At 44.2% G+C, this 20,536-nt stretch overlaps 1 protein-coding gene across 3 annotated transcripts in view; it reads left to right on the top strand.

Annotated features, from left to right (window-relative positions):
• ROR1 (receptor tyrosine kinase like orphan receptor 1) overlaps positions 1–7,787 on the top strand; it is a 176,354-nt gene extending 168,567 nt beyond the window's left edge. For all 3 annotated transcript variants that reach the window (XM_061353466.1, XM_061353468.1, XM_061353467.1), the window contains 2 exons: positions 223–434; positions 4,792–7,787. In XM_061353466.1, coding sequence (XP_061209450.1) covers positions 223–434; positions 4,792–6,216 — 1,637 coding nt within the window. In that variant the 3' untranslated portion in view covers positions 6,217–7,787. The remainder of the gene's footprint in view (positions 1–222; positions 435–4,791) is intronic.
• Positions 7,788–20,536: the final 12,749 nt, after the last annotated feature.

A 20,536-nucleotide genomic window follows, 5' to 3' on the forward strand; every position in this document is an offset into this window, starting at 1 on the left:
ACGCTGCAGGGAAATTGTTCCTGGCCATTCTGTGTCCTTACAGAAATGGTATCCCACAAAATCAATAGTGCTTTTAATAGTAAGGAAATAAAAGAGCATTCAAGGTGAATTGCAGTGGTATTACCCAGATGTTTTATTCTTAACACTTCTAGCTGACCCGGGGTGTATGGTGACACTGTGGGTTACATCACTCATTGCTACGTTTTCTTTTCTCTGAACCAGATTACAAGGATTCCAAGGAAAAGAATAAAATGGAAATCCTGTATATCCTGGTGCCAAGTGTTACTATTCCCCTGGCCATAGCCCTGCTCTTCTTCTTTATCTGCATCTGTCGCAACAATCAGAAGTCATCTTCCCCTCCTGTTCAAAGGCAGCCTAAGCACGTGAGAGGGCAGAACGTGGAGATGTCAATGCTCAACGCCTATAAACCAAAGGTAATCCCTCATTTCTGCTTCAGCATTTGCTGTCTGTAAAGGCAGGGAGTGAAATGCTTTGATCAACTCAGTGCTGAAATATTAAGCTCATTTCCAACCTGCAGTTTCTGCCGGTGCCTTTAGCTGGGATTTCTGTGAGCACTTTTCTCAGCAGCAGCATCCCAAGTGTGCTGGATCTGTGGAGGGAATTCCCATGTGTCTGTGGATCTGGATAAATAGGAGCTGGAGTGATCTGTGAGAAAGAAATCAACCCATTACTGACACATCTCTAAATCACCTCATTTGAGTTGGAAATAGTGCAGATAAAGAAGTGCTTCAGCATTTTCTCAAGAAGGTCTGCTGCAGTCAGATGTCATCTTTCACTCGGCTGAAATCACTTTGGAGAGACATTTTCCTGTTATGTTTTCCAAGCTTATCCATTCTCTCAGTCAAAAAGAGAAATGACCAAAGCAGAGCCTCAGGAAGCTGCCTGCAGCTCACACCAGTGCAGCTCATGCAGGGCAGCTCTTGGTGCTGGTGTTGTTTTGCTTCACTTTAGTCCCAAGCTCATGAAGCAGTCTTTAAAATCATTTAAGTTTTGAGCATGATTAACCTGGAGCTCCTTGTTTATAGGCAGGACAGCCCCTTTCCAAACCTGCATCACCCATTCCAGGGCCGTAACTTCCTTCTGCCACCTACAGGCAGAATCATGCTCTGGAAAGAGGAGTTGCCTTGTTTTTCACACCGTGCCAATTCCCTTCAGCAACCTGGTGGCGATAGAATCATAGAATATTGTTCTTTTGAAGCATTTCAGAGTGAAAATCAGTATCTACAAGTAATTCAAATAGACCCTGTGTATCTGAAACAGTAGGGCATGCCTTGGGGTAAGCTGTTATTTTTGTTAGAAAATGACATAGCAAAATGAGTCCAAATTCTGATTTTATTGGGTTTCGGCAGTGGGAACTCAAGCCTTCAAATGTTGATGCTGTAGGGATTCTTTCAGCAGAGATAATCCCTTGGCATCAGGAAAGGTCACACTTATACTTCAAGAGCTGTGTTCTCCATTTCTTAGTAAATTCTGCAATAATTTTCTTCTTGGGTTCAGTAGAGCAGCTACAGGATGCTGCGAGGGCTTGCTATAGAACATCAAGTTTATGGAATTATAATGTGTCAGGGGAGACCTTAGAGCAGCTCCCAGTGCCTAAAGGGACAGATGACAAGAAACCTGGAGAGGGACTTTGGACAAGGGCCTGTAGGGACAGGCCAAGGGGAATGGCTTGAACCTGCCAGAGGGGAGACTGAGCTGAGCTCTAAGGCAGAAGCTCTTCCCTGTGAGGGTGCTGAGGCGCTGGCACAGGGTGCCCAGAGAAGCTGTGGCTGCCCCATCCCTGGCAGTGCTCAAGGCCAGGTTGGACACAGGGGCTTGGAGCAAGCTGCTCCAGTGGAAGGGGTCCCTGCCCGTGGCAGGGGTTGGAGCTGGAGGAGCTTTAAGGTCTCTTCCAACCCAAACCAGGCTGGGATTCTGTGAATTAGGTTATAAAGGACAGTCTTTTAAGTCAGTGATAGCAGTAAACCCACTGGGCAGCTGAGCTGGAAAACACAGTGCTGCTTTTGCCCATTAGTAACCCACCCTGCTTACAGCAATGTTTTTCCAAGCATAATGCTAGCACCAGCATTCCTGTTTTAAATAGTGTTGCAGGCTCTGGGTGCTGGTGTTGTGATGCCATCAGGAATGTTGTGCAGGGTGTCTGTGTTGGGTAGTCCGACAGACTTTGGTCTATGGTTATATTTTAACTCCTCAGTCCTACTCACACTGGCCCACTGAATTTATCTTCATTTTCCTTTCAAGTTCTTAATTCCAGCTTTCAGGTGCAGCTTAGAGCAGCTGCATATCAAAATGTGGATGCAGATAATAAGAGATAAGAATGATGCAGAAATTAATAATACAGAATCATTTTGATAGGTGTCAAAACTGCATCTTGCATCCAACCTCCATTGTTACATTGGATTTGTTTCTGTATCCCCGTTCTGCTGGGTATTTGGGGTACAATCGTAGCTGAAGTGAAGATAATGGTAATACTAGCATCATTTCAAAGAGGTCGCAGTTTCCACCTAAACTGCCAATGCCTTTTGCACACAAGAGGAGAGCAGCTTGCCCAGCAGTGTCTGCAAATATAGACCAAGCCATTTTCTTTTTATGATGTTCAAAGTCACATGCTGCAAAAAGCTTTCCATCATATTCCTGCTCACTCTGTGTTTTCCCGCTGGGAAAGGCGGCTCTCTCTGTCTCAAGTGTTTTGATTGCCTTTCAAACAAAACAGTAAAAGAAAGGAAGTAGAATCCTATTTTTAAATACAGTATCCAGTATTAATGTCAACTTTGGGTAAAAACACACCGAGCCTTCCAGCTCCAACAGAGGTAGATGTGTGTTTGCTCATACAACTACAAACGTTAGTATTTCATCCCAAGGCCTGTTTCAGGTTTAGGGGATTTTAATTGCCTTCAAAAAATACCATAAACGAAGCTTGTCATGTCATTCACCTAATGGAAGGAGCTGATAAAGAGATAGAGGCGGTGGGCTTCGCTCTTGCTGCTCTCCTTTGTACTGGGTTTACTTTGGCCTGCTGCCCCGTATGTATTTTACACTTCTTTCCATTTTGTACACCCATGTCTGACAAATACTTGTCAAACAAAACCTAAGCAGATTTATAACCGCTTCGCTTGAAATGAGCCCTTCCTGCCAAAACTTTATGACTTCATTTTCTTTCATAGTTTTCCACTCTGTTGGTTCAAACAGAGGAGCCCAGCCTCAGGTCAGACAGAGGTCATTTCACTTTCATTACTAAAATATAATTTACAATATGCCAGACCTAAACAAGTTTTAGCCTAAAGGATTTGTATAATATAAACCATCTGTTCCTCAACAATATAGCTAATTTCCTGCCATCACCGTACAGTCTACTGCCCGCCTGCTTAAATGTCATTAGTATTATTGCTGCTATTATTATTATTATTTTTATTATTATTAGTGCAGTATTTGTCTAAAAATCACAAGTGGTCCATAAGATTAGGATTCATTTATTCTAAAATGTCCTTTTTTAATGATTATTTTTGCCCAGGGAGGTTGTGAATGCTCCATCCCTGGCAGTGTTCAAGGCCAGGTTGGACGAGGCCTTGGGTAATATGGTTTAGAGTGAGGTGTCCCTGCCCATGGCAGGGGGGTTGGAACTGGATGATCTTAAGGTCCTTTCCAACCCTAACTATTCTATGATTCTGTTATTTTAAATCTGGCCATTCTCTCTCTAGGTTGTCACTCTAAAGCTGCTGATTTCGGGAATGCAAATGTTTACACACATTTACAAAGTATAAAACCCAAACTCGTTGGCCTTAAATCACAACCCATGGCTATAGTGAAGGTCCTGAATGAGTGGGTTTGGGTGTAGGTGTTACATGTGGAAGTTAAGGTCTACAGATAATGCAACTTCTTTATGGCCTAAGAGTGAATGTATGCACCCATAATAACAGAGTTTTTAGAACATTTGCCTTTCTTCTTTGACCACTGTCTCATGAGGAATATCACTGTTCCTCATCCCTGGCAGTGTTCAAGGCCAGGCTGGACACAGGGACTTGGAGCAAGCTGCTCTAGCGGAAAGTGTCTCTGCCTATTGCAGGGGGTTGGAACTGAATGAGCTTTAAGGCCTCTTCCAACCCAAACCAGTCTGGGATTTTCCCAGCTGACTCTGTCCTGCGTGTGTCAGGATTGAACATTCAGTCAAGTGTGAACAGAAATAGTCTTTACTGTGCAGTGAAGGGTTAACAGCAAAGTTGAGGAAGAATTGGCTGCATGGACATGGTTTTAAAAAAGCAAGTTTTCTGCTAAACCTTGGGGCCCTGGCCCAGACAACCCTTCACATGTGCTTTCTGAAAGTATGTGAATTGCCTCAATTCCTGCAATGCCACAATCAATTTTCAGTATATAAATGCCCAAACCCAAGTATAAAAATGCCTTTGCTGAAATGCTGATGGTTCCTGCATATATTTAGATCTAATAAGTACTACTTTTATCTGACCTTGTGAAGAGGGTAAAAAGTGACTCTAACATTAGTTCTGGAGCACGGTGCACAGAGTTTAGGTGGCACTCACCCCTGAGGTTTGCTGATCCTGGGATGCTGGTGTCCCTTAGGCTGTATCTGATGCCATCACATCAGTGCCCAAGTCTCACAGGAATTAGCAGGATCATTGCCAAATAGGTCTGCAGCCCAAGGAATTCCTGTGTTGTTCTGCTTGGCTTTCAGACATCCTGCATGAAAAGATCTCCATTCAAAAATGTTTTCCATCCTGTTTTTCTGATGCGGTTTTGCTGTTGTTTCTTTAACAGAGTAAGGCTAAAGAGTTGCCTCTGTCTGCTGTCCGCTTCATGGAAGAACTGGGTGAATGTGCTTTCGGCAAGATCTACAAGGGACACCTCTACCTTCCAGGCATGGATCATGCCCAGCTTGTTGCTATCAAGACACTAAAAGACTTTAACAACCCCCAGCAATGGGCAGAGTTCCAGCAAGAAGCATCTCTGATGGCTGAGCTCCATCACCCTAACATCGTTTGCCTCTTAGGTGTTGTGACCCAGGAGCAGCCTGTCTGCATGCTTTTTGAGTACATGAACCAAGGAGACCTCCATGAGTTTCTCATCATGCGATCGCCACATTCAGATGTTGGATGCAGCAGCGATGAGGATGGGACTGTAAAATCCAGCCTGGACCATGGGGATTTCCTGCACATTGCAGTCCAGATTGCAGCAGGGATGGAGTACTTATCAAGTCACTTTTTTGTCCATAAAGATCTCGCTGCTCGTAACATTTTAATTGGAGAACAGCTTCATGTGAAGATTTCAGACCTTGGACTCTCAAGAGAAATCTACTCAGCAGATTATTACAGAGTTCAAAACAAGTCTCTCTTGCCAATTCGCTGGATGCCACCAGAGGCAATTATGTATGGCAAGTTCTCTTCTGATTCCGATATTTGGTCCTTTGGAGTTGTTTTATGGGAAATATTCAGCTTTGGACTTCAACCCTATTATGGATTTAGTAATCAAGAAGTCATCGAGATGATCAGGAAAAGACAACTGCTGCCGTGCTCTGAAGACTGTCCCCCCAGGATGTATAGCCTGATGACAGAGTGCTGGCATGATCTGCCATCCCGCAGGCCACGATTTAAGGAAATCCATGCTAGGCTGCGCTCCTGGGAGGGTCTCTCAAGTCACACGAGTTCTACTACCCCCTCCGGTGGGAATGCCACCACTCAAACGACTTCCCTCAGCGCAAGTCCAGTTAGCAATCTCAGTAACCCTAGGTACCCCAACTACATGTTCCCAGCACAAGGAATACCACAAGGCCAAATCGCCGGGTTCATCGGACCACCAATACCTCAAAACCAGCGATATATCCCCATCAATGGGTACCCGATTCCACCAGGATATGCTGCTTTCCCAGCTGCCCACTATCAGCCACAAGGTCCACCCCGTGTAATCCAGCACTGTCCTCCTCCAAAGAGTCGCTCTCCGAGCAGTGCCAGTGGATCAACCAGCACAGGTCACGTCACTAGTTTGCCATCTTCGGGATCCAACCAGGAAGCAAATATTCCTTTGCTATCTCATATGTCAATTCCGAGTCATCCAGGGGGAATTGGAATCACAGTGTTTGGAAATAAGACTCAAAAACCGTACAAAATTGACTCAAAGCAGTCTTCCCTATTGGGAGACTCCAGCATTCATGGACCTAATGAATCGATGATTTCAGCTGAGTTGTAAATAAGCGAGGCCTTTGTACATAGAGCTATTTACAGGACAAACTAGAAAGCCGTAGAAAAGATTTCTATTCAAATATTTTATTAAAGATTCCTCTGGTTGTGTAACAGACATTGCAGCAAGTATCTTCTGTGAAGTTTAACTGCTTAACAGGATGGGCAGACTCAACCAGACCGAGGTCATTGTGGTATGAATACGCAGCTTTGCTCGAGGGACACGTGTTTCTTCTAAGTGCCACCAACAATTCCGAAAGGGGAAAGGGAATGTCTTGTTGTTTTAAATGAAAACGTTTTCTCATTTCACAGCTTTTGAAACCTCTGCTGTGGTTTAAATCACTGAAACCTTTTGTAGGCTGAAAGCATATTTTAATATTTGTCTCTTTTTTAGGAGATGCAAATCTTGGGATTGCTGCTGGGGGTGCAATTTCAGCTCCAATAGCTAGTGAAAATGTCTGTAGATTTCGCAGTCAAGGATGATGTTTCAAAGATGTGATCTGAGAGGGGAGTGAATGACTTCAGGTAGGATTTGGGTCTCTCGGTAAGTTGGGGGTCTGTGTTCAGATTCAGACCAAAAAGAGTCATTTATGTGGCAGCACAATAGCTTGTGTTATTAACTTGCAGCCTGCAAAGATCATCTGCTCTTGGCTGCTCAAGATGGCTGGAGTTCCAAGAAATGGCCTTAAAGGAGATGAAATTAAAGTGTTTTAATTTCAGATCCTGAATCAGCTTCTTCAAAGATAACATTTCATAATCGAAGTAGTTAAAACAGAAAATTTATATCCTTTTGTTGCTGTGCAACTGTTTAATGGAAAAGCTCCAAACCACCGTATGACAATCAGTTTTCCCAGGAATATTTATTGTTTCAGATCAATGTGTAATTTCAGTGACTACGACTCCAGTAACCCTGAAAAGAAGGGAAACTCACATTCCATCAGGCAGCAAATCCATGGATAGCAATTTCGTCTAATAATGTGAATTAGTGTTAACTTCCAACTTGGAGATACAACATTTGTATAATTACTAAGGATTCATTCAGGTATAAGCAATCAGTTCTTCATTTGAAACCACTTTAATGAGTTACAGAAGTGCTGTGGACGTGACAGTTTTTCACAGACTCTTTTTTATACGGAATAAGTATTTTTGTTGTACACGGAACGAAAACCAATCTTTTTGCTCAGTTGACAATGTTGTATGATATGACTTTATTTTTATCTCTTTTGCACAAAAGTGTGATGATGTTTTGTACAGCAGAAGTGAAAATACATCTCTGCATTTTCTCTCTTGGGCTACTTCTTTTTACCCTGATGTAGATGTTCTTGAAGTATATTACGGTGATATTCAGCCACTACCTTATACAAATATTTTTCTTTGTTTTCACTGCATGCGTTTAATCACTGTATTACTTGATGATTGAGTTATTAATTATGGGCATTTCAATTAGGCAAGCATGAAAATGTAATAACAAAGGCTATTTTATAATTAAGATATGTGCATTTTTGTATTTCACATGCCAGAGATGATATTAAACACTGATTATTTTATGCTGCTGTTTATTAAAACATTGGTTTAACTAAACTCATTGGTATTTTCTCCCTCTTGGTATAAGGAACTTGAAACGTTTTGTGTTTAATAAGAGCTGAAATCTGTTCACTGGGCTCAGTGAGAAATGCTCACTTAAATGGGACATGAGAGCTTTGCAAATGGTATTTGCAGGCAGATTACTTGGGGGTGACTTACAGAGGCTTGCATGGATATTTGACTGTGCAAATATTTGCAGAGCACACAGAAGAAGCGGGATGGCATGAACTACCCCATGAGAAGGAAGCAATTCTTGCTGTGGTCCCATCGGTGCTGTTCAGCTCCATGCCAAGGGCCAGCATCACCCCTCACTTTAGTTTTATGTCCTGCTGCATCCAAACTTCCTCTTCATTGCAGGCATGAAACTACTTGCAGATTAAGAACAATCATTAATTATATAGTAAGGACTTTTGTAACTTGTGAGATGTTTTACGGACCTCAGATGTGAGCTCCTACCTGGACTGGGGAATGCATCAGCAATGAAGGTATGTTACATGTCAGCTAGAATTTAGTTTTGACTGAAGATTCAGTCACTAATTGTAGCTTGTTAACTTCCGTATCTGTGTCAGCTTATCAGACTCAGATGCGAAAGCATTACTTCTGAACAGGGGTATTTTACAGGAATGATGAGATAGTTTTCTCTGAGCCAGAGCTATAAACATAAGCAGAAGCCAGGAAGTTTGCTCTTTCTCACATCCACAGTACCACGGAATAGTTCGGGGTTGGAAGGGACCTTAAAGATAATCTAGTTCTAACTGCCCTTCCTTGTGCCAGGGATCCTGCATTTGGCCTTGTTGAAGTTCATGAGGTTCCATATACAGTATTGATGTTCTTGATTCATCTTTTCCCTGATCTACTCCTGCATCCTTTTTTGAGCAATCACATCAGTGCAAACAATCCTTTTGCATCTTAAGCAGCAAATGCACTGGGAAGGAAGGAGCCTTTTGCCTTTTTTCCCCACCCATTCTTCCCATGGGATTTCTGAGCTTGTGCCATTAAGAGCTTGAAATTCCAATAGTGACAGTTTGAAGACAACCTGCCACTTTCTAACTATCTGGTTTCAGAAACAGAAGAGCCTGTATGCAGCCGGATAAGCCTGTGCTCCTTAGGTTATGCTGTTGTTGCAAGTTCTTCAGTGAAGAACATGCTGTAAATGAAGTCAATGGAGAAATAAGAATCTTTGTGCCGCAGTCTGACACACAGACCTTTGTGCAAACAAATGGCTGAAAAAGATACTGACATATCACAATGATAAGCAAAGTATTTGCTCATTACTGTTAAGCAACTTCCTTCACTGAGTGAATGTGTGAAGAAAATAGAAGCATCTTCAGGAGGCTCTTTTCATGTCCAGGCTGGGAAAAGTGGCTGTGGAATCAGCTCATGAGCCATATGAACAGATGGTCTGTGTCAGCTGAGGTGCTAAGTGATGTATGTCCCGTCAGGCCAAATCTGAACATACTGGGTACAATGCCATTAACTCAGTTCAAATCTGTAAAGCCAAACAGGAGCCACACTCAAGTGAAACCACCCTCACATCAGTATGATCCACGCTTGGCTGCCGTGGGACTGTCATCTTACGAGGCAAGCTGTGAATTTGCATACTTGGCTTTAATCACCCTGATAGGAAAGCAAGAACTTAATACTCCATGGAGCAGCAACGGGGTCATAAAATAATCCCTCACATGCTTTGTGGTTTTACGTTGGAAACCCAGGAGTTCCTCTGCAAGCCCACGCAGGGTTTTTACCCTGTATTTCAAAGTAAGCCATGGCCTTAAAGTATTTTACCCACAGATGCAAAGCAGCACTGAGCAATACACCTGAAAACTCTTGCAAAGGCCTCTTCCTGCCTTGCTCTCCCTCTCTCAGCAGGTGATGTGTGTGAAGTGCGAGGCTGAAATCACGGTCTGGCTCACAACTGAGGCAGAGGGAGCAAATGCTAACGCAGGGAAGCAGGAATTCATCAGGGAGGGATTAGAGGGGGAAAGAAAGTCATCTAAAAACCCATTAGATAGCATGAAAATAAGTGTTGCCAGAAATTAAGGAGTTACTCCTCAGGTGGGAATGCGGACATGCTGATGAAAGCTGTTTCTGTGGCAAAACAAAGGAAGAGGGAATTTTCCAGATTCCTAATCCTACGTGCTAGAATCATCATCCCTTCTTCCTACGAAGAGAGAGGACAGCCAAGACCCTTGGAAGTGTGGTAATGGATTGGGAAGCTCTAGAGGTTTGGAAATAAAACTGAGTAAACACTGCTTAGTGAGCCTTCGATCTGGAGAATCTCATTCCCTCAGGTTAGCTTATATTTCTGTACAAGAGAATAAGTATTTGCTGATCTAAAAGACCAAAATGCAGGGTCTGCACCAGAGATCTGTGTCCGTTGTTCCCACAGAGGAGTGATTATCCTGCTTCTCTGCATTCTCTGGATTGAAAGCAGGAGGTAAAGCAGAGAAGTACTTGTGCAGGAATTGGGGCTGGCAAACTCAGAAATACCAGCATATATTTATCCAGAGCATGAGGAATTGTCAAAAAGGAATCTGGTACTTGCTTTGCATGAATAAAGATGTCCAAGAAGGTTGCAGGCTTGGAAATGCTTGGAAATACTTAACATTTGCTGCTTGTTCCAGCCCTGTTCTGTAGCCTACATTCGCCAGAAGAACTTTACAATCTCCACCTAACTCAAAACACTCCTGATACTGAGGTGGGTGATACAGAAATGATCTCAAGTACAAACACATGCTGATCCCTATGGACCTACTTGTATGGATTGAGCACCTTCAACATCTGTTGGCTCTATTTGCTGTATTTTTCAGCATGTATTTGGCTTGCTGGCTGGATCTACTCGTTGCAGTGTGTCTGAATGTTGTCTTTGCCCCCTCACAAAGAGGAGTCGCTTGACCAAAGCATGCCTGTTTTCCTCTGCTCCACACCATTAGCTTGGGCATGATAGGCCAGGCACAGCTTAGGCTAAGAAGAGGAGCTACATAGCCAGGACTGCCTTTGAGGGGCACTGGGTAGTGCTGGTGGGAAGAGGGCGATGGGCTAAGCCACCCCACACCGTGTCACATCAAAGCGGATGTGGAAGGTGTCCCTGCCCATGGCAGGGGGTTGGAACTGGATGAGCTTTAAGGGCCCTTCCAACCCAAACCAGTCTGGGATTCTATATGAGGTAGCTATGACTCTATCATCCACCCTTCCCATGCAAGCATAAGATGCAGTAACTAGTTATAAACTCGGGATATTAATCGGAAATTCATGAACCTGATGAAGCTGCAGGCAGGAACAGAGGGGTGTCTACATTTGGCAAAGGGGGTGATCTCATGGGAAGGCCAGTTCTGTGGAAGAAATTCACTTTGTTCCTTATTCATTTTGTTCCTTTGTTCCTAGGCAGAAAACACTGAAATCCACAGGAGGCTTTGCACTGATTTTAGTGGTGTCTGAATCCAGTTTACCTTCTGGAGAATCCTTAGTAAGGAGTTTTACTGAACTTGATGAAACCCTGAACCGTCAGTGTGTACCCATGAGAGGTGCACAGGTTCACAAATGGTTCTGGTGCATGTACAGAGCATGTTACAAAGCAGGTTCCCAAGCCAGCAAAAAGAGACCTGGTAACACAGTTTTGTACAAAACCTGAGTTTTGTTCCAAAGCACTGAAATAAGCCAAACAAAGGTCTTTTTATTATTATTATTTGCAGAAAAAATGACAGCATTTTTACTGTATGTTACAATATTTTAACCAGTATTTCTTTAGAATATGAATTCATCATTGCTCTGTGGTCAGGGATAGAATGAGAAGCCACACTAAGCTGAACTGAGAATCATAGAATAGTTAGGGTTGGAAAGGATCTTAAGATCATCCAGTTCCACCCCCCCTGCGATGGGCAGGGACACCTCACTAAACCAGGTCACCCAAGGCTTCGTCCAACCTGGCCTTGAACACTGCCAGGGATGGAGCATTCACAACCTCCCTGGGCAACCCATTCCAGTGCCTCACCACCCTCACAGGAAAGAATTTCCTCCTTATATCCAATCTAAACTTCCCCTGTTTCAGTTTTAACCCATTACCCCTTGTCCTGTCACTACAGTCCCTAATGAAGAGTCCCTCCCCAGCATCCCTATAGGCCCCCTTCAGATACTGGAAGGCTGCTCTGAGGTCTCCACGCAGCTTCTCTTCTCCAGGCTGAACAGCCCCAGCTTTCTCAGCCTCTGGTTCTGCTGGGGAGCTTCAGTGGAAAAATGAAGCAACTGGGTTAAGCTGATGGAAAACAGAAGTCTTTTGGAAAGGAAGCACTAGCTGTCTTTTGAAGGAGCACCTCCTTTTTGCCCATAAGATGCGCCTACTCATTCCTAAATTCCCCTCTGAAGGTATCATGATGGCTTCATGGTAACCTTGCGCCTTTGTCCCAGGTATTTCTTTTGCTTGAGGCAGGACCAGCGCATTTATTCCAATGAGAAGAGAGGAGCCAAATGATTTAGAATCACAGCATCACAGAATGGTTTGGGTTGGAAAGGACCTTAAGCTCATGCAGTTCCAACCCCCTGACACAGGCAGGGATGCCTCCCACTAGACCATGTTGCCCATGGTTTCAGCTGTTACACTTGCAGAGCATGGCTAAACCAAGGAGGTCTGAGGGTGCTGGGACCAATCTGAAAGCATGTAGTCACCCAAACCACATCCTCGAGTTCTGTGGGAGTTCTTTTGGCTGAATCTTCAATGGCAATGGGGTTTTGTGGCCCCAAGTGTGCTCCCTCCGTGGGCCTGGAAGCCTCTTTTAAGGATGTGATGTTCATGGAATCCGAGAAGCAATTTTTATCTTGCTGTGGGCTATCTTTTATAGGAGGAGAGAATATTGCCCCCAAGTCAGCCGCTCCCTCTCCCATCATATTTCTTCCTGTTTGATCTCTCAGAGATTAAAGTTCAGTATTTTTAAGGACAGTTATATTGCTGAGGTAATATAAAATTATTAAAAACAGAGAGAGAGACAATATTGTGACTACACATCAAAAGCTCTTCAAGACAAAGGAGGGAAAATTGACTTGAAACTGGAATTAGAAGCATCTGTGGTGTCCTTTATATTCCGTTTAACAGTGCAACACATTCTGGCATTCAGTGTCTGTTTCGAACTGGAAACCTGGTCCTGCCTTAACTTTCTGGTTTGGACCCAAACCCCCCTGGTTTACCTGCTGCTGCAGAGGGGAACGGTGACTGTTGGTTGATGAGTTTTGACCCTAAGACACAAAGGAACGTTTTCCAATGCGATGAAGAAGTTGGGTGATTTTTCTGCTCATCTGAGGAGTTTAAAACCAAGCAGAAATATCTATTAGATTCCAAAGAAGCACAGGAGTTCTTAAACCACAACTGGCGCTCTGAGTATAGCGTGCGTGTGTTTGTTTATAGATGTGGCTACACACACATTGATGTGGGTACATGTATCTATATACACTCCAATGTTTTCAGTAGGTATTTCCATAGCTTAAAGGAAATACAATAACATTTGAGAACAGGAAGTAGCAGGAACTAGGATAACAGTGATTTCCAGTCACCCCCAGTGTAGACACAGGTGAGTTTGAGCTGATCCCATGAGCAAAGCATCTGAACCTCTTGAGGAAAATACCCTTTAATGGGAGCTCACCTGCAGATAGAATCATACAATCATAGAATAATTAGGGTTGGAAAGGACCTTAAGGTCATCCAGTTCCACCCCCCCTGCCATGGGCAGGGACACCTCACACTAAACCATGTCACCCAAGGCTCTGTCCAACCTGGCCTTGAACACTGCCAGGGATGGAGCATTCACAGCCTCCCTGGGCAACCCATTCCAGTGCCTCACCACCCTCACAGGAAAGAATTTCCTCCTTATATCCAATCTAAACTTCCCCTGTTTCAGTTTGAACCCATTTCCCCTTGTCCTGTCACTACAGTCCCTAATGAAGAGTCCCTCCCCAGCATCCCTATAGGTCCCCTTCAGATACTGGAAGCTGCTCTGAGGTCTCCACGCAGCCTTCTCTTCTCCAGGCTGAACAGCCCCAACTTTCTCAGCCTGTCTTCATACAGGAGGTGCTCCAGTCCCTGATCATTCTCATGGCCTCCTCTGGACTTGTTCCAGCAGTTCCATGTCCTTTTTATGTTGAGGACACCAGAACTGCACACAATGCTCCAGGTGAGGTTGGGGTTGGTTGGTGGGGTTGTGTTTTGTGGTGTTTTGTTGTGTTTTGGTTTTGGGGTTGGGGTTGTTGTGGTGTTTTTGTTTTGTGTGTTTTGTTTTGGGGTGTTTTTTGTGGGTGGTTGTTGTTGTGTGGTGGTGGGGGGGGGGTGTTGGGTTTTGGTGTGTGGTGTTGTTGTGTTGGGTTGGGTTGGGTTTGTTGGGGGGGTTTGGGGTTGTGTGTGAGATACAGAACCGTGAGGACAGCAGTCAGGAGTACAAGTGTGGCTGTGGAAGGCCATGTCTTAGGGATCTGTACAGGGTTCAGTGGTGACCAGGAGTGATGCGAGTGCCTGCTCTGTGCTGGGAAACAGGTCCTCTTCTTCCTCTGGAAGATCACTGCTTCTTCTCCCTTGGCTGTCTGAGAGCCTGGTAATTCCAGTCACTCTCATTAGGAGTTCAGGCTGCTCAGAGGGCAGAAGGTCCCAGTGGGAACAGCAGAAAAAGGGGTGTGCTGAGGGCCGATGAGATGCTGACTATGTGAAACCATCATTAGTCCCAGCCATAAAGCAATGTACGTGTCATGTGTGCTCCCATTTCAAAGAGGTCAAATCCAGGCAAACTAACTTAGGAGCATTAGAGAAGACACAAACAGATGGTCTGGACACTGTATTGCAGTATAGCAGGAAACAGTGCCAGAAATGGAAGAATTATCCCAAAGTAGATTCCACATAAACTGTATCCCCAAAGATGGGGTGCTTTTTTCCCAAGGTAGTTGGCATGAAAAGGATTAGACATTGATAAAAAGGTTAAAACTGCTTTTTGTATATGGGCACAAGTCAGTTTATGCTGAATAAACCTCTGGTCTAAGGAAGCTGGCCTTCCTAAGTAGCCAAGCCATGAAGATTGCACAAGAAGCCATAAATCTGGCATTTCCTAATTTTGGAGTGCTCGGCATTGCAGCATAAATAATACTCCTTTCACACAGCGCTTTGTAGGCAATTTCTGTGCAATATTATTTATGTATTTCTTTTCTTATCTGGTAGTTAGTCCTGAAAATATGCAGGCCACTCAGCAGAACAGGATCGAGTTTTACCACTGTTCTTGCTTTGTATCATACAAGAGCTGCTGCTATGCATGGTGCAATAGCTGTCTAGGGATTGTTCCATGCTGGTGCAGAAAGGGTTGTGGGCTGCTTCTCCCAGTATTCAGCTATTGCAGCAACCAGCAGGGATATGGGGAGAGCCTGGTTCCCATACCATTGTTCTGCATCTTGCTGAGTGTTTGTTCACTTCTGGCTGTTTCTTGAGGGGTTGTTCAGCTCCTAAAAACTGCTGCTGTTCCAAGTGACTCATGGAAGATGGCAGGAACCGAGAGGATGAACGTCCAGTTCTTGGTTTGGTCCTGCAGTGAATCAGAACACTTTTAGGCTGTTGTTACCATGAGGTGGATGCTCTCAACCTAACAGATCTTTGCCATGGAGGAGAGGAGTACAAAGCCACCAAATTGTGATGGCAATCACCATGTAGGCATGCTCTTAATCTCAGAGAGGAGTGTTTGAATTCCTGAAAAATCAGAAAGAACAGAGAATGGGGAAGATAACAGTCATGGGTCACCTGGGTAGTGCTGCCATATCTCCCTCCAGGATAAGAGGCAGGACGCCTTCCAGGTAGGCCTTGTTGCATACCACTGTTCATTTTATCAGTGCATTTGTCATTGGAATTTGCAGGGCTGAAATACGACAGGCTGGTAGGAGCTGTTGAGCTGCTCTTCTCACCTGGCCATTCAATGTCCCAGAGTCTTAGACAAATAGAGCAATTTGAACAGATTTTTGCCAGGACAGACCTTTTTCTGGGTAGAAAAATGGGAACATATCTGCGAAACCATGTAAATAGCCCCATAGATAGGAAGTGTGTAGATAGGTTTTTGAGTCATTTAAAAATACAAGATATACAGGGCAAACAGAAATGATCTCTAGTTCCTTTAGTGCCTAGCAACAAAGCTGTCCTATCTTCAAGTTATACAGCAGCTAAATGTTTTCCCTCATGCAGTAGATGGGTTCTCTGGAAGGCCGTGTATAGACTTGTTCTGCAAGCCTGAGAAGTGGAAACTAACCTATTTTACTTGCTTTTTGGGTAGGGAAAAAGGTGGAGGTTTATGTGTCTCATCTGCCAGGAAACTTTAAAATATGCTTCAGGTAAGGGTTGTGAATTGTAAAATGCAAACTCCCAGGTGTCTCCTGAGCTGGAGTAAACAGGATCTGTTGGACATTCCTCTTTGCAACCAGGAACCATTTCACTTCTGCACTTCTTCAGCAGGGGCTTTTCTGGCAGCTCCTTAGCTCTGATGAAACAGATGATGAAACGAATGACTACCATTGGAGCTGTTAACTGATGCTAATTTTTAGATAGACCAGGCTAACTGGTTCCTTTGATCTTCAGGATTTACACCCTTTTATCTTGTGAGAGTCAGCTGCTCGAGAGGCATGTGTCCAGCCCGCTCTCTGCACTTCAGCAAAATGCTTTAAAGCGGCTGATAATTTCACTTTCAAGTTTTCTGTGCTATTGTGTTGTCAATATTGATCAAGAATGGGATGAGTCTTGAGATCGGTGACAACTTAGTGCTGCTTCATTCACCACACAGGCCTCTGTGCTTCAGATTTACTGCCCCCTGTTTTTGTAGTGCTTTGGGTTTTGAAAGACACATTAATTCAGATGTTTTCTTGAAGCACACTTTGCCCTTCTTTCTGTCCTCATTTCTAACCTCACTGCCTACCTTCGCTTTAAATGATACTATCCTCTCGTAACTGAATACGCCCCTTAGGGGTATGCATGATTTTTCCAAACAACTTCATCCATTATGAGTAAAACAAATGGCAAAGTCATGTATCATTTATACTGAGATTTATAAAAGAATGAAGGGGAAAATCGAAAGGAGCAAGAAGTTTGTGTCCTTTTTGTTTTCAAAATACCAAAACTAAAAGGCTGCTGGGATTACTCTGGTCAGAAAGCCACTGCTTTTACCAATTAAATATTAAAGCAGAGGTTTGATAGCTTATACTTCTGTGTGCTCATTTTGCTTTGGGTGATGCTTCCAAATCCCCTCCCAAATCCACTCCGAGCCAATGCAGTGAACACAGATGCAGCAGAAGAGGGGAAAACCAATACATCTTCATAAAAGCAAATGGGCTTGCAGTGAGTTGGAAAGAGCCTGCACCCAGCAGGTAACACATGTCCCTTTTTTGTTGCCATTCATAAATGTGAAGTATTTTAAAAACTTTTTAAACAATTCTAAAACCTGCTTGGCAACTAAATCTGCATGTTCATATCATTTCAATATCATTTCAGTGCACGAGAAGTAAGAGTTCTGATTGCAAATGTGCAACCTGATCTTAGAAATGGTGTAGTGGTGAATGAGACCCAGCACAGCTCCTGCACGCTGGACACGGCTGAGATAAAGCAGGGAGATGGGTAGTGCTTGTGTTTTCTCTCTGACCCCACCTTCCAGTCTAAGCACAGAGCAGCCACTGAAGGAACTGGCTTGATTTCACGGAAACAAACAGAAAACAAGACTCCTTCCATTCAAAACATCCAGTGAAAACAGCCAGAAACCCTCATTCAAGCCTCTTCATACTCTCTGCTCAGGTATTTTTGGAACGGAGGGAAAAACCCTTTCCCAAAGGAAGATCCCTAAAAGTCCTCCATCCCCAGGAAAGCCCATTTCTGCCATTCCTTCCTGGCTGGCCCTTAAATAAGTCCTTTAACTAGGAATCCTTTGCTTTGGTGATTTCCAGTAGTGGCACATGGGTTCTCAACACAGTGGGGCAAGCTCTTCTCCAGGCTTCTAATAGGATTCATGTGGGCTTGATTTAGCCCAGTGATTGTGATTTACAGTGGTCAGCTACCCAAATGGATTGTGTGGAGGCTGAACTTTGTGGTAGAACTCTCTGTTTGCTCAGTAAGTACTAACAGGACGGGGAGGGAGGGTGTGAGGGTGATCCTGTTTTTTCTGTTGTGGCACGATGTGTTCAGAATCTGGTGATCACAAAGAAGTTCCCATTAACCTGGAGGCAGGAAAGCTGTGCTTTCAGAAGGCTATAGGATCAAGGGTCAGTTGCCTTTCCATGTTCTTTTACTTCCCGTAATCTTCTAATACATTGCTGGGGTGAGATACACTGCATGTGAACAAGAATCAAGCCCAATCTCTATCACATTTGTGCTTACCTAACTATAAGATAGGGAAAAAGGGTAAGTTCCCCCTCTGTTACAAGTCAGCACAGCTTCCACTGAACAGAAGCAGTTTATACCAGTAGGACCTAGATGAGAAACGTTTCAAAAGACCTGTTTCTCCATTGTAGAGCTTCCTGATGTTGAGGAGGACCATGCTGCTTCGCTGATGTTTTACCAGCCAGCTAAAGGGTCACCTCTCAGCTTTGCCAGGTACCAGATGACAATGAGCATCCTCCTTTCAGTGCCACTCTTCCAGCAGAGCACCTTTATTCACTATTCACTCCAGGATGTTTGAGCCTGTGTACTAAAGAGAGCAGTTATTTTCTTTTTCCTGCTAGTGAATATTCCCAATTATTTCATTTCCTATGGAGCCATTTGGCAAGCACTTTCCTTCCCAGCTACTGCCAGCAGCCCTTGTTCCGAAATGAAACAAGTTCTCGGCCTACAGGAGCACAGCCAGGAACTTTGTCATTGTTGGGCCAAGTGATATTTTTGACCTAATTAATGGCATTTATTTCAGGCAATACATATTTGAAGCTCATTTATTATATTAATAAATAGAATAGGGAGAGTGGTGAATTCACCCTAAGAAAAGAAACAGGGTCATTTTAATGATGGATTTCTTCTTGTGCTGTTGGGGTTGCACATGGCATCACTGTTGAAATAGTTCTGAATCTAAGTTTCGAATTAGCAGATGGAGCCAGATTCTTTTCCTCAGTTGCCTTTGCTTCCCTCCAGCACTTGGCAGGACTTTGCCTGCTGACAGCTTTCTTAAGGACAAGAAGTTCTCATCCCAGGTAATACTAGTGCAGTGGATTCCTAACTCCTTCTGTTTCCGGATCCTTGCAATGGGGATGTGGGGGGGACATTAAGGTTGAAGTCTTGGCCCTACCAAAGTTAAATTCCAATTCATGCTGTTGGAAACAGGGTTTAATTGTAGAGTTGCTCAGGTACAGACTCAAGTTGATTGCAAACTAGTTGATCTTCAAAGTCTGGTTGATCTGGTTGTGCCTTCAGTGCTTAGGTACAACTTCCCCTGGTTTCATTACAGATTCCAGGTGCGGAATGGAAGGAAATTGAGATCTGTAATGGAATTGTTTCCTTTTATGGACACAGCTTTAAATATTGCTAAAAGCAAAAGGCCTCTGGCAAGCAGCTTTTGACATTTTACAGGACTACAATGGCAAGGGAGGTTGGAAGGATATCAAAGAGACAGAAATAATGTCGATCACTGAGCTTGAGAGCCCGTGTTTTTCATAACTGGTGTCTTCCTCTCACTTTCATTGTTACTTCCTGATAATAACAGACAGTGGTGGGATCACAGGGCTTTCATAATGCAGACAGTGGGTGATTCAGTGTTTGCTTATGTATAAAATTGCACTGGCCCAAGATGGTTTGTTTACTGTTTAATCTCCCCCCCTCCAATCACTTATAGAAGCAGGAGCAATAGGAATGAGGTAATGCAGAGGTTTAGGAGGGAGCCAAGTCAGACAATGCTGGCTGGCCATGAGTAGACACGAGTCTCCTGCAAGTTTGCCATGTTTCTGGTGGGGGCCAGAAAAGGGGATGCAATTCCTCATTTCCTTCTCCCCATAAGAACATCTTCAGGATCCTGAGCTGCTTCCAAAGTATCCTAAGATAGAGTTTAAGCAAGTGGTCAGTGCTGGCTTCCAGCTCTTGTCAGCTATGAGTTTTATGGTGATGGGGCCACAGAGCCACAGTCTTCAACCAGACCCACTGGGGTACGAGTTCTCTGAGCTGTGTAGGAGAAGCGTTTTCTGTGCTGCCATGGGCATGCTGGGACAGGCTAAGAAGGTTGGGGCTGTTCAGCCTGGAGAAGAGAAGCTATGTGGACACTTCAGAGCAACTTCCAGCGTCTGAAGGGGGCTACAAGGATGTGGAGAGGGACTCTTCATCAGGGACTGTAGCAATAGAGCAAGGAGTGATGGGTTTAAATTGAAACAGGGGAAGTTCAGATTGGAGATAAGGCAGAAGCTCTTCCCTGTGAGGGTGCTGAGGCGCTGGCACAGGGTGCCCAGAGAAGCTGTGGCTGCCCCATCCCTGGCAGTGTTCAAGGCCAGGTTGGACACAGGGGCTTGGAGCAAGCTGCTCCAGTGGAAGGGGTCCCTGCCCATGGCGGGGGGTTGGAGCTGGGTGAGCTCTAAGGTCCTTTCCAACCCAAACCAGGCTGGGATTCCATGATTCTTACCTTACTCCAGAGTAGACATATACCTAATAAAAACTCTCATCTCACAATGTCAGTGGTAAGACTGCGACACAAAACCACCCAGGGCTGAGGTGGTGGCAAGGAGGGTTCCTCCAGATGAGATTAAATGAGCCAAAGGGACTTCTGTCAGAGAGGAGATGGCTCATTCCT

This window comes from Neopsephotus bourkii, unplaced genomic scaffold (assembly GCF_033783945.1).
Source record: "Neopsephotus bourkii isolate Nb327-2 ecotype Australia unplaced genomic scaffold, CSIRO-AGI_Nbou_v1 NB_673, whole genome shotgun sequence".
Classification (NCBI taxonomy): domain Eukaryota; kingdom Metazoa; phylum Chordata; class Aves; order Psittaciformes; family Psittacidae; genus Neopsephotus; species Neopsephotus bourkii.